General features: G+C 41.7%; 1 protein-coding gene across 1 annotated transcript in view; it reads right to left on the bottom strand.

The window, feature by feature from the left end:
- The window catches only part of FAM107B (family with sequence similarity 107 member B), a 30577-nt gene extending 17396 nt beyond the window's left edge, over positions 1 to 13181 (bottom strand). The window contains exons 1-2 of the mRNA XM_078860761.1: positions 13022 to 13181; positions 856 to 1024 (exon numbers count right to left, since the gene is read on the bottom strand). Of these exons, the coding sequence (XP_078716887.1) occupies positions 856 to 980 (125 nt within the window). The 5' untranslated portion in view covers positions 981 to 1024; positions 13022 to 13181. The remainder of the gene's footprint in view (positions 1 to 855; positions 1025 to 13021) is intronic.
- Between the last annotated feature and the right edge of the window lie 247 nt (positions 13182 to 13428).

Raw genomic sequence — 13428 nt, 5'->3', positions numbered from 1 at the left:
GGTAAAGTCACGTAGGTAAAATATTAAAATTAATAAAAGTAAAATTAAATAAAAATCACGACGTTTCGGAGGCAACACAAGCTTCCGTCTTCAGGTGGAAGCTTGTGTTGCCTCCGAAACGTCGTGATTTTTATTTTATTTTACTTTTATTAATTAAACATTTTTACCTACGTGACTTTACCGAAAAAACCTAAGAATATGAATCCTTGCAGTCACGAAAGCTTCAAATCTAGGATATATCCCAACGTAGAGTCCTGGGTTGGGTCGAGTAAAGCATGTCGGAAACCCGGCTTTCCGAACGATCATGACGCAAACATGACGCCAGGAACACGATCTGCACCCAAAAGTCATGCCGTTAAAGCAGCACAGTTCTGAATCGTTGTGCGGGTACCCGACTAGATGCAAGACGCTAACTGATGAGGGTACAGCAAGGGATGTAACAAAGATGATTCCGTAAGAGTATGAACTCACTTGATGCAGCAAATCTGGCTGTGACGGTCCCACCTGATGACGGAGACTTGTGTTGCCTCCGAAACGTCGTGATTTTTATTTTATTTTTATTAATTTTTATTTCATTTTTTGACCTACGTGACTTTACCGAAAGAACTAAGAGTAAGAAAACACACCAGTTGTATGCGCAATGTGAGCAGTTGGACGAGAGATTATGACGTCCAAGAGAGATGGAAAGCATCTGTCCTGGGTATAAACCCTCGGTTATGAAGACGACGCCGAGATAGATGGATCAGGTTACACCACGCAGTGCATCGATACTCAGAATCACAGAGCGGCGCATTCCTGCCTCTTTCAGGACACAACTTGCGGAGACGCCTTGTGTGTTTGTTGACTGTAACTTACTGTTTTTGGTTCATGATGAGTTCCCTCGTGAGCTCCTTGTAGCTGGGCGAGGTGTGAAGGGGACTCATCAGCTTCTTGGGTTTGATGAGGTCTGGGCATTCATCGGGGTAGTCGGGGTCACTCATGGTCCTCTGCCGAGCACGCTTTTGCAGTACTTCATAGTCCGGAGCTACGCACAGACAACAAGGGCAAATTATGCAAAGCAATCACTCACACAAAGAAAGCAATCACTTACAGAGATTAAATAATCGATATTCCCTGAGTCACTCCAATGCTGGATGAAGGCATCCCTATGCCTTCTCATTGATGGGGGGGGGGGCTTGTATTACTCGTCAATATTCCCTCGTTATTCACGAATTTGCTATCTGCAATTTTGTCTATCCACGAATCGCACCTGGAACTCTACACGACTGCATTGATAGAGAGAAAGAAAGTGATGAGATGAAGTGACGCGAGAAAGTGATGAGATACAGTGATCAGATCATTTTCACGTATTTGATAGCTTGTTTACGTATTCATTCAGGGTAATTAATTTAAAAAAAAATCTTTTTGTCGTAGGTCAATATAATTATCCGCGAAATGTTCTATTCACGAGCATCTCCAGAACGTATCCCTCGCGAATAACGAGGGAACATGACACTTAAGCCGGTTGGCCAGTGCTGATTAGTGAAGCGGGGGAGCAGGGAGAAAGAGGCTCGGACTGGTTAAGATATCGCTCGCCGCTGACATGATCCCTGTCCAAAAATAGAAATGATGCACAATGAATAACCTACAAGCTTCTGCCAGTTCACCGCTGGATCCAAAGCGTCCCCGTGTCTTGTCACTCACGGGGGGTTCCTGTGGCCGACTGTACTTCACCACGCTCGTCAGAGTGGGTTGGTGTGTGAGGTGCCCACGAGCCACTCGGGTATATTCGCTCACCGCTGATGTTAGCCACGGCTGGGAATCGCACCCAGACGAACAAGGTTCATAGTATGGTGGGATAAACAATGTGCCACAGGTAGAATGGAAATAATAAAATAATAAAAATTTTACATAATAAAAAAATATTTTATATTATTTATATTTTTTTATTATTTCCATTCTACGTGACTTTACCGAAAGAACCAAGAAGATGAATCCTTGCAGTCACGAAAACTTTAAATCGAAATTTTATGTGCCACAGCCTGGAAAAGACATTGCTTTATATACATTTCAGAAGATGAAGTATGGGGAGTACAATATAGGCTCTTCTTGTGGTGTTCTTCATTAATTAACCTCTCGGGTCTTTGGCTTTGTGAGAGGTGTAGGACGTTCTCAACTTTGCTTTAAAGACGCTTTTAAATGGGTTTGTTTTAAATATTTTACAGACCTCATAAGCAGTACAAAAAGTGTCAGGAAATCAAAGTTCTTTGACGAGAACCAAATTAAAACATATTTCGATTTAAAGCTTTCGTGACTGCAGGGATTCATCTTCTTGGTTCTTTCGGTAAAGTCACGTAGAAGGAAAATAATACAATAATAAAAATAAAACATAATAAAATAATTCTCACGACATTTATTATTTTATTATTTTCCTTCTACGTGACTTTACCGAAAGAACAAAGAAGACAAATTAAAACAGTCAGTTGATAGTTTCAGTGCTGCAATGCAACCGAGTGACTACATCCAGAAGCATCGCTGTTCATTCGCAGCAGTTTTTTTCTTATTGTTGTTTGGAATCCTGGAAACTTTCCACTTTTGCATGCATATGTGCTACCACTTGGACAGCCGAAGAGATTGCTTATTTGCCTGTGTCAGGCATGAACGCCACACAATTTTAAGCAGGCAATGCGTTCCATTCACGCCCATGAATTTCGCAACACATGGAAAGCCACACATTGGAAGCCACACTGCATGCACTGCCAACATACAAAATTAAACTCTGAGTAGAATATAGTACTTGTACAATTTATAACGTGTGTTGCGGGGGTGAAACAGAAAAGTATATATTTATATATAACACCATGCTTCCTAATAGAATACATTATATATTTATATTCTCCAACAACTCGTACTGACTAATGTGTAAAAGTATGGCCAAACAAACCCATGACTGAAAGGTGAGCCCTTTATCCAGCAGTGGATTCACAAAGGGCCGTACATTTATGACGTGAGTTTTTACAACGCTAAATATTGTTGCAGTAAACTTCCACAAGGCTAAACTTCTGCTTATCCGCACCTCCGATTAGCACGGTTGGCTACGTACGGTGCAAAAGAAGGTCAACGTACAAGGCTAGTATCCACTCTTCTTGTTATGCATGGGCCAGTGCTCATCTGTGCACATTCCTATTACCTACGTTGAGTATTTACAGACATAATAAGTTGCGCAATAAATTGCCTCTACAATCCGTGAGTAATAATGATAATTATTCGTTTTTGATATCACGCCCTTCACGCCGTGATGTCTCTGAGCGATTTAGACACGATAAGCGACTTGCATTAACATCCCATCTCAATCATTTTCAAGGACAGGTGGAATTATTTTTGTGGGTCGTCACAGACTATAGGACCAACGAATAACACCCCCCCCCTCCCCACAGACATAATTGCATATGAGAGGAGCTCTCCTATTCATATTCTTTGGGTCTTTCGGTAAAGCCACGTAGATAGAACAATAAAATAATACAAAATGTTATTAAAATTAAGTGAATAAAAATTATTTAAAAAATCATGTAAATATAAAATCAGTTCTTGAGAAAGTTCTCAGCATGTGGAGTGGTCATATAATGTTGAATAATGCGGGTTAAGACACGTTTGCGGAGTTGTGCAACACAACTGTAAAGACCTGTTCAGTGGAAGGTCATTCGTTTTGGAATAAAACTGGTTTGGAAAGCTCGTTATTGTAGTCGGATCAAATATATTATTTAAAAAATGAATTTCATCTCAGGTCATTGGAATATTATCCCACAAATAAAACTAACCGTTTGTATTAAATTTGATGTAAAGATGTAAGTAATGTACCTGTATTTAGGGTTTACAAAATATTTGGTATTTAATATTTTACAAGTCATACTCCGTTGAATATAATTTGTCACTCTGAAAAAAATATATATATTATACGTGTGTTTACTTAAAATACACACACAAACTGAAATATTAATTGGTTGCAAAGCATTATTTTATTTTATACAGATGCACCTAACCCTGAATGACCATGCTATGATATGCACCCCTAGGGAAATTACCATGCAGAAGTTATCTACTAATTAATTTTCCAAATTTACCCCAAAGGGAGTTTTGTATGGGTTGCTAGTTAAACATGCGTGTATAGAAGGATGTCATATGAATTCATGCCACACAGCACTTTACAAATATAGTGTTTAATTACACACAAATAATGCAAAATGTGCTATTGAGTGGGGAAAATGTACAGTGTGTGAAAGAACATTTCGTGTCTGACGTAATCTTGTTATTTTTCAATCGCGTGCGATTCAACACATTCCTCCACACCAGTTGAAGGTCGGGGTGGCTATTCAAAGGGCTAAATAAATTTGACATCAGTTTTTTATCATCCAGCAAAGAAAGGAGGCCATTCTCGCGAAAATATAATACTACGTACTTTCTCAGTGCAGCCTGCATTCTCTGTGCGTCTCCACGCGAGTACGAAGCCCCATGATTATACAGCCCCTTTGCATCTACTTACCTGGCAACCCACACGCTTTACCCGTATTCTTGTACAGGGAAATTGTGTTTTCAGGTCCATACGGCGTACAGCCGTTTCAATACGGGAAAACATGGTTTTTATACTCTTTGGTTTGATCCTTGCAGTCACGAAAACTTCAAATCTAGAAAAAAAAAAAACACGTTTTTGTCTATTTGTTTGCGTCTCACCCTTGTGATAGGACTTTGTCGGATGATCGTTGAGATTTATAAGGGCACGAGGACGACCAATAAGGTCCGAATTGGTCTGTAATAAGGTAGGGCACAGATAAGGGGGTTGGCAGGTTTGTATCTTGTTCCTCGAAAGTGATTACAGTCCGCATCAGGTTGTTATATTTTGTTGTGGCACCAAATGACCGGGAATAGCTTTGGTACGTGTTTTACATTTAAATAGATCACGTGTTGACGGTGCTGCTGCGTTGGAAGTTGTTGTGCACAATCACAACTAACATAAAACAAATCGACACTTTCGTCAATAACACTGTGGCCTTCAAAATAGAAAGAGTACAAAAATACGCAACGTTTCGGGGAAAGGTCCTACGTCGCAGAACCGAGAGAGGCCATGTGACTTAATGAAGGCCCATTGCCCAAAACGTTGCCTGTTGTACGATTTGTTTTCTACTTAAAGGCGAATGTGTTGGGAGTGTTCACGCCTCGTGGCGGCGAGGTCAATCAAGACCTCTTGTCTTATCGAAAGGCAATGTAATGTTAGTTAATGCGACAGCCAAAAAAAATGATTCTGCGAAAAGACTATGAAGTTCACGCGTTGTAAAACGACCGACATCGGCATGTAAATTGTGAGTGCACCTCTTGTGGTTGACAGTTCCTTTCTCGCTTAATGGGCCACAGCGTGTAACAATTGCAGACGTAGCATTTGTTTTTGTGTTGTGCAAAATCCTACGCTGTATTGTTCCAAAGATAAATATCACGGACAGTGGCAGATCATTACGGGCAAACTTACAAAATGCCTGTAGCAATGCGCTGGGGTGAATTACCTCTCGCACGAAATAGCACATCACGAGACCAGCTTTCCCGAACGCTGGCTCGAGAACTGGCACAACCAGTTCTAATGATTTATACTCCGTGCAGAGGTGCCGCGTGTAATCATAAACAAGAGACTGCCATGGCTTTGTATAATGACATATTAGTAGTCACTCTGTTCGCGCGTGACACGTAAATGGATAAAGTAGCATAGTGCGGTACTCTTTTACGATAACATTGCCCACGAGAACGGGTTGCAAATGTATATGAATTAGTATGTGCTCACGCGTAATTTCTTTATCCGAAACATACTTTCATATTTATATAATGAAGTGAGCGTTTAGGTCAGAGACTGAGTCTCTATTAAAAAAAACACGCCACTGCACAGACGTTAAGATCGTATGTTGGGTTTCTTTCGCACCGTACGTAAGCTAACCGTGCTAATCGGAGGTCAGAGGCAGAATCCGAGCAGGGAGCTAAGGGGGTAAGAGCCAATGGCTCGCTCATCGTCAGGTTGCGACTTATAATGCTGGTTGAGACGTTGACTCGGCCCATCATCCCACTGGGGTCAATACATTTTGTACCACTTTGTGGGAAAATCAACAGTTCGTTGTCCTATGGTCATACACGGCCCCGCCATATGAATGTCGAAATCCAGAACTGTCTCAAGGCTATAAATAGGGGATGAGCACCGCGTCAATGATCATGCGAGCGGCAAATCACTCCAACTTGGAGAGAATCACCAGTGGGAGGTAGAAGTTGGTCTGAATTGCATGCTTTGAAGCTCTGGCTGCTGATGGTCGGAATGCCACTCGGGTAACGTACCTGGGCAATGTGTTAGTATTGCCAGAGCATTCAGAGTCCCCGTTTGTCGATTGCGTAATGATGGACCGCTCAAGACAATGCGTATACAGTTAGCTATCGACTCGTCGACTTCTTCTTTTCATCTCGTGGTGTTTTTGTACCTCAGGAGGTAGCGTACTCTGTTTGGTAGCTAAGCTCTACAATATTAAAAACAATACAAATTCGAGTGTAGCATTTCTGTTTGCTATGAGGCAGATAATGCAAACACTTTGCTCCTTTCATCATTCTTGACATCAATGCATCGCGCTGAAGAAGCTCAAAAGGAAGCGACGGTCTGCAATGTTTGATTAGAAACATAATATCCAGGCTAAGTCATTGTCTCCAGGTGTGACAGCCAAATGCAGGCAAAGGAAGGGCATAGCGTTCCTAAAAGCAATAACATGGGTGGCTGCGAAGGCCCACTTAAGGTAAAAGGCCACGTACCTGCTACACAGCTTTTGATGCAGCATTGATGTTCAAGTATTACGATTAATTCCGGGGTTGCAGTGGCGTGATCATTTAAATAAGTTGGATCTTGTTTATTTATGTAACAGGTGGCCATAATGTTTAATTTACTATGAAATGGATTCAATTGCTTCTGGATATTTTCACTAGTGCATACACAAAGGCGTACCAAACTTGTGTCGTTATGCGACAAAACCTCGCCACCATTATATCTTGCATCAGCTGTGTGTGTATGAATATTAATATTATTGGCTGCTTATTAATTGTTTAAACTAATTTTTGAAAATATGGATATTAATTTTGTATTTAGTTTTTTTATATCTATAATAACGTGATTTTTAAGGAATGCATTGTTCAAAAAGTACAAACCCTGTGAAAATATTTCAAACGGCAAGAATTAAAAAAATATATACTGCATGTTATCCTTGAGATTACACTCTTGTGATCTTAGCTACTAAAGTCACATTTATAAACATAATTTCAGTTGTTTTCAGTTGTTCCATTGGATGGCAACAAGCAAGGCTATCAAAATAATACAAATGGTTGAGACAAATGTGAAAGTACATCACGAATCAGACGGAAAAGATTTTCAGTAAAAAAAAACACATGGCCATGATGGAAATGTATTACCACTGTCTCGTAACATTTCGCATTTCAAAAACACTGACAGCCACTAAAATTAGATGTGCATTGAAATGAGCCTCGCATCACGTGATCCATGCTTTGCATCGATAACGCTCAGTATTTGCATTTGTTCCAAGCTTAATGATCTCTAACACTTGTCAAATTATTTGGTGATGCTGCTGCATTGGTCATGGTACACAGACACAAATAACAAAAATACACCATACGTTCATCAATAGCACCATCTTATAAGAAAGTATATTTAATAGGCAACACTTTGGGCAATGGCCAAAGCATAGAATGTGTGCCATAGAGAAGGGTAATTTCCTAAATATTTAAAGCAGTTTTTTTAATGAAAATGTAGAGTTTTTTTCAAACTCTTATCTATTTTGTTTACATACCGTATATAGTGGTAATTGACCAAGAGGCAATATTATCAAAGAAGAATACTTTTTGACCAAAGATTACAATTAAGGGACTACATTGGCAGCAGTTGACACCACTGGTGGACCATAGTTGACTAACAGCACGTTAACGGATTCCTGCATTGTCAAACATCAATGATGTACCACGTGGCTTCCAGAACAAATAGAGTATTATACCAATGATTTAGATTTAAAGCTTTCGTGACTGCAGGGATTCATCTTCTTGGTTCTTTCGATAAAGCAGACTCTGCCTTCTCGACAGACCTGTTCTCCACCTGAAGACGGCTGCTTGCGTTGTGGCCGAAACGTCGTGAGAATTATTTTATTATGTTTTATTTTTATTATTTTATTATTTTCCTTCTACGTGACTTTACCGAAAGAACCAAGAAGATATTATACCAATGCTTAAGCATGTTATAGGTTTCAGTTAATTTGTCATCATCAGTGACAGACAGCGGTGGTTTAGAGTGGCTAACCAGGTGAGAACTTCATCCGTTCTAGCAAAGCTGCACACCCCAAAGGCTCATCAATGAAAAGCACTGCAAGAATTGCCGATTGTATTTCGATAAAGCAGCGACTATTAACAGGCTGTGGCACATTGGTTATCCCACTGCACCATGAAACTAGTGACCCAGTTCAATTTCCGGTGAAGGCGAACATCAGCGGTGAGTGATATTTGAACCGGTCTTGGGCCACCCACTTCACGAACCAGCATGGGCCAGAGTGGTGAAATATCTCAATTTAAAGCTTTCGTGACTGCAGGGATTCATCTTCTACGTGACTTTACCGAAAGAACCAAGAAGATGGTGAAATATCGTCAAATAATCCCAGTGACCAATTGCTTGGGATGGCCTTAATTTAATGGCAGTGGTGTAACAATGGCCTGCACTTTTTTTTAGAACACTACATGCTATATAATGTTATTTGTTCTTTCAGTAAAGTCACGTAGAAGGGAAATAATAAAATAATAAAAATAAAACATAATAAAATACAATTCTCACGACGTTTCGGCCACAACGCAAGCAGCCGTCCTCAGGTGAAGAACAGGTCTGTCGGAAAGACAGTGTCTGAATGCTATATAATGGTTTGCTATTCTCTTTCGGATTCATTTAGTGCCCTATCCAGGGCGCTTCACAATGCGTTTTCGTCGTGTATGTCCTTCATTGGAAAACATTATGCCAATAGTTGAAATTTATTTGCGTACAATACTTCATCAGAGTCTTCATAAGACACTACATTTGACACTACACGATTCTCAAGTATAACTCAAACACTTCAGCCCGACCGCATTGTTTTTTTCTGCATATAAAGCATTAGCTTGAAATATACGTACGGGGTTTCATTGACCAAGTCGGTGACCCACAAAATATTTCAGCTCCCGGCACACCACATCCAGTATACATAATCGCCATGGCTGTATGTACTAGTTACATACTGCCAACCCGCTCCAGTTTAGCAGTGACCCACAACATAGTTCAGTGAGAAATGAATCCCGATATATACGTGCAAATATGTTCAATTATACCTACAATGCAGTTAGATCATTACAATGGTGATAAAGTATTTTCAAGCAAGGCAATGTTTGCCTGCGAGTCTGTGGAAATATCACTGGATGTACCATACAAGACCCACCATTGTGAACGATACTTAAAAGCCAATCTCACATAACTTGATGGAAGAAGAACTATACATTGGGTCCTGTTCATCAATTAAAACCTTATTGTAAAATCTGCACTATTCTTAACTATCTTCTTGGTTCTTTCGGTAAAGTCACGTAACGTGACTTTACCGAAAGAACCAAAACATGAATCCCTGCAGTCACGAAAGCTTTACATCGAAATTTATTCTTAGCTAATTAATTATTCTCATTATCTAACCAAAGAAAACTAAGGCGTCCATACAATTTGACTTTTAAATATCCCGAGGACAAGAATTTAATCGGTGACAAAGCCTTTGCCGTTGTAGCACAAACGGCGTGGAACCACCTTGTTTCCTCCCTTCGTGTAAATCTTCCTTCAAAACAAATCCTGAAGCAGAATATTAAGTGCTGGATACAGCCACATTTGTAAATGTGACTTGTAACTTTGATCCGTACCTGTGTATCGATAGTTCGGTGTTAATGTGCCGTTTTATTGAGGGATAGCTGCGTGTTATCTTGGTGTGGTCTGGGTCTTTTTTGTTGTTGTTTTTGCTGCCTTGCCCAAGATTGATACGTGGATTTATAAAATGATGTTGTATTTATTTATTTAGTGACTCGCCTACTTTTTTCTCCATTTTGCACATTTTGTTTATTGTTCGCTGTTGTAACTTGCTGACCCGCCCATACTGAGCATCTGTAAACAAAGAGCTTCATAGCTCATCGGATTCCTCCTCCAGTCTAAATAAAGATTCTGATTCTAATACACTCAATGAATAACATCAGTCAGGAAAATACGTGCAGGTCTGGTGTAAAAAAGAAAAGAGGACGCGAGATTGTGCTGCAATTGCGGTCTTATTTTTAAATCCTTTATATTAAGTTCGCTTGCTTGCGTGCTTGCTTGCTTGCTTACGACCGTGCAAATCTTTCGGTCGTTTTTTAACCCACTTCCCGTGATCCAATCGAGCTGACATTTTCCACACAGACTCGTTGTGCGAGACAATTAATGTTCTTGAAAAAAAATTCCCTAAATTTTACACTTTTTAGGCAAAACATTTTTATTTTACATATATTCAAATAGAACTCATTCAGTGTAAGAGCCCAGAGCGTAACCCCTCCACAGGCCGTGGCGGAGTAGCGCAGTTGGTAGCGCCCTCGCTGCCACGCATATAAAGGATTGATAGTGAAAAACTTTGTTTTTACGGGTTATACTTATTAGAACATTGCTGCTCGTGGGAGCGCAAGAGCAGAAGTCTGGCAGTGCGAGGGATTTAAATGGGTAAGATGGCCTAAACGGATAATTATCTGCAGGGCGTTCATGTGCTTTGTGGTTATCCTCATCCACCCTAAATATAACTTGAGGCTCAGTAACTTCAGAGACAAGCTCCAACGCATATCCTGCTGTTCTGTATGCCACATTCAAAAGCGGGCTCATGCCTGCATGCCCCACAGCTGTTAAAACAACAGGTTCAGCCGGTATGAGACATCAACAACAACCCCCTACGTACATCGTCCCCCCACCCCCGCTCTGCTTTGCTGCATATATTGACACGATGATTTGTGGACTGTACGTATGAACATAAACGTTTGAACGTGCGTTGGACGGCTCTTCTGTCAATCCACTGTCGAAAGAGGGCCCTCCCCATGCCTCGATGGGACATAGGGGTCATTTGACCATACTTAACCACACTTGTCAGTGAGGGCTTGGTGAAGGCAGGGAGCATCGGCGTGGGAGCATAGGAGTACAGCATCGCATTGGAATGTTATGCACTGCTCTCTGCTGCACACCACCATGTCGCCCCTAAGCCCTAAATATACTTGTTCTATGAACGGCAGTCATCCATACAATGTCCAGGCTCAGTCGCTGCTTAGCTTTCAATTTATGTGTCATTGGCGCTAAATGCATATCTCGTTACGTAAGTACATGTAAGCCTTCAAACTAAGTGTTAAGTGGGCTATATGCATACGCCCAAATGTTTAAATGATTACAATTCACCGCCCTTTGCCTACCCAACACTGGATACAGTCCTCCCCCACGACGTATCTGTCACGTGGGTCTGTGTAGCCATACTTCGTCATACTGGTCAGTCTGGGTTTGTTGACCCTGGGTGAGGTGGATGAGGAGGTGGGGGTTCACCCGGGACCAGTGCACATATCACTCGCCACCGATGCTAGCTGTGGCTGGACACTGGATGTTTTGGCACGGCGCGTTAACCATACCGCTCACCACTTCTCTACCCTAACCTGCACGCATCTCGTTATATGTTGCAACAAAAAAACGTGCGGATGCACCATGCATCCATTAGGCACTCCCCTGTTGATGCTTGCAGCAGGGAACTGCATCGCAGTGCACTTTAACAAGGTAATGACGGAGAAGATTTCATTTTATGCTGTGAAAGATGCCAGTTTTACGTGAACGTGGACATAGCCCATGGTCCAGCACGTCACTGCCACCTCCCCATGAAAAATAAATAAACTGCCAGCGTCTGTTTGTCCGGGCTAACATCAGAAAATCACACATTTGCATTGATTAACATGAACCCAAGACCACGTAAACTCGACAAGCCAAATGAGCATTGAGGTGGTGCTCGTCTCCTGCTTACAGACTTGAGTCAGTGGTGGAAATTCCCCATTCGTATGCCGGCAGACTTGAGCACAAATTGGTACTCGTTTTACCGACTCCCATCCAGGATTTGAACTCGCAACCTTTTGGATTGTGGGCCGTCGTTCTACCGGTTAAGATTTTAATAATTCGATATAACGACTAAAAATGCCTCCTATATTTACACAAAACGTTTCTGTCCTAATATGTAACTGAGCATTTACAAGGAAGAAAAACTAAAGGCGAAATGCAAATATGACCATGACCCACCGTTGTTACATTTGCTTGTGTGCAAAAAAAAATGTGCCAGGTCCACAAAGAGGGGCAACTTCTTGTTTACCTTCGCCACCACCCCCACACCACCCCCATTAAAAAAGAAAATGCCAGGCATGGAATGTGGCCTGGGCACGTGCGTTGATCAGTGTCACGAGCGGTTAGGTGACCTCGGCTCTGACGCACGCCGATTTCACCTGGAATTCATCTTCTTGGTTCTTTCGGTAAAGTCACGTAGAAGGGAAATAATAAAATAATAAAAATAAAACATAATAAAATAATTCTCACGACGTTTCGGCCACAACGCAAGCAGCCGTCTTCAGGTGAAGAACAGGTCTATCGGGAAGACAGCGTCTGAATGAAACGCCACCAGGCGTCTGAATGAAATACCACCAGGCTTGGAGCGTATATTTACGCTCCAAGCCTGGTGGTGTTTCATTCAGACGCTGTCTTCCCGACAGACCTGTTCTTCACCCGAGGACGGCTGCTTGCGTTGTGGCCGCAACGTCGTGAGAATTGTATTTTATTATGTTTAATTTTTATTATTTTATTATTTCCCTTCTACGTGACTTTACCGAAAGAACCAAGAAGATGAATCCCTGCAGTCACGAAAGAAGCTTTAAATCGAAATTTCACCTGGAATGTTAATCGTGTAGCGTTTGTATTTGTCGACATCCGCCGCGTCGGCTTGGTCCGTGGTCGCGTTCGCCTCGCTCGCGACGGCCGCCGTGGCTGGAGCGTCACCGGCGGTGTCCAGCAATCCGGCAGCTTTGAGAAGTTCTGGAGGCGTGTGAGCCCTCAGTGACGGCCTCTGTTCAAAGCACGGGCAGCAAACGGGCGCACGGAAAGCTCACGCGGGTTTACGCAGGCACTAAGGGGCCGTCCATAAATGACGTCACGCGTTTTTTTTGGACGATTTTTGACCCCCCCCCCTTCTCGTCACACGGCATTACAAAAAGTCAGAGCACATGTCAAATATGACGTCACAGAGCACTACCCCCCCCCCCACACAAAATAAAACATGCTTCAAATCGCTTTGAACT

This window comes from Lampetra fluviatilis, chromosome 11 (assembly GCF_964198595.1).
Source record: "Lampetra fluviatilis chromosome 11, kcLamFluv1.1, whole genome shotgun sequence".
Lineage (NCBI taxonomy): Eukaryota > Metazoa > Chordata > Hyperoartia > Petromyzontiformes > Petromyzontidae > Lampetra > Lampetra fluviatilis.
Note: the sequence above shows the minus strand (reverse complement) of the source record. Positions and strands in the feature narration are given on the sequence as shown.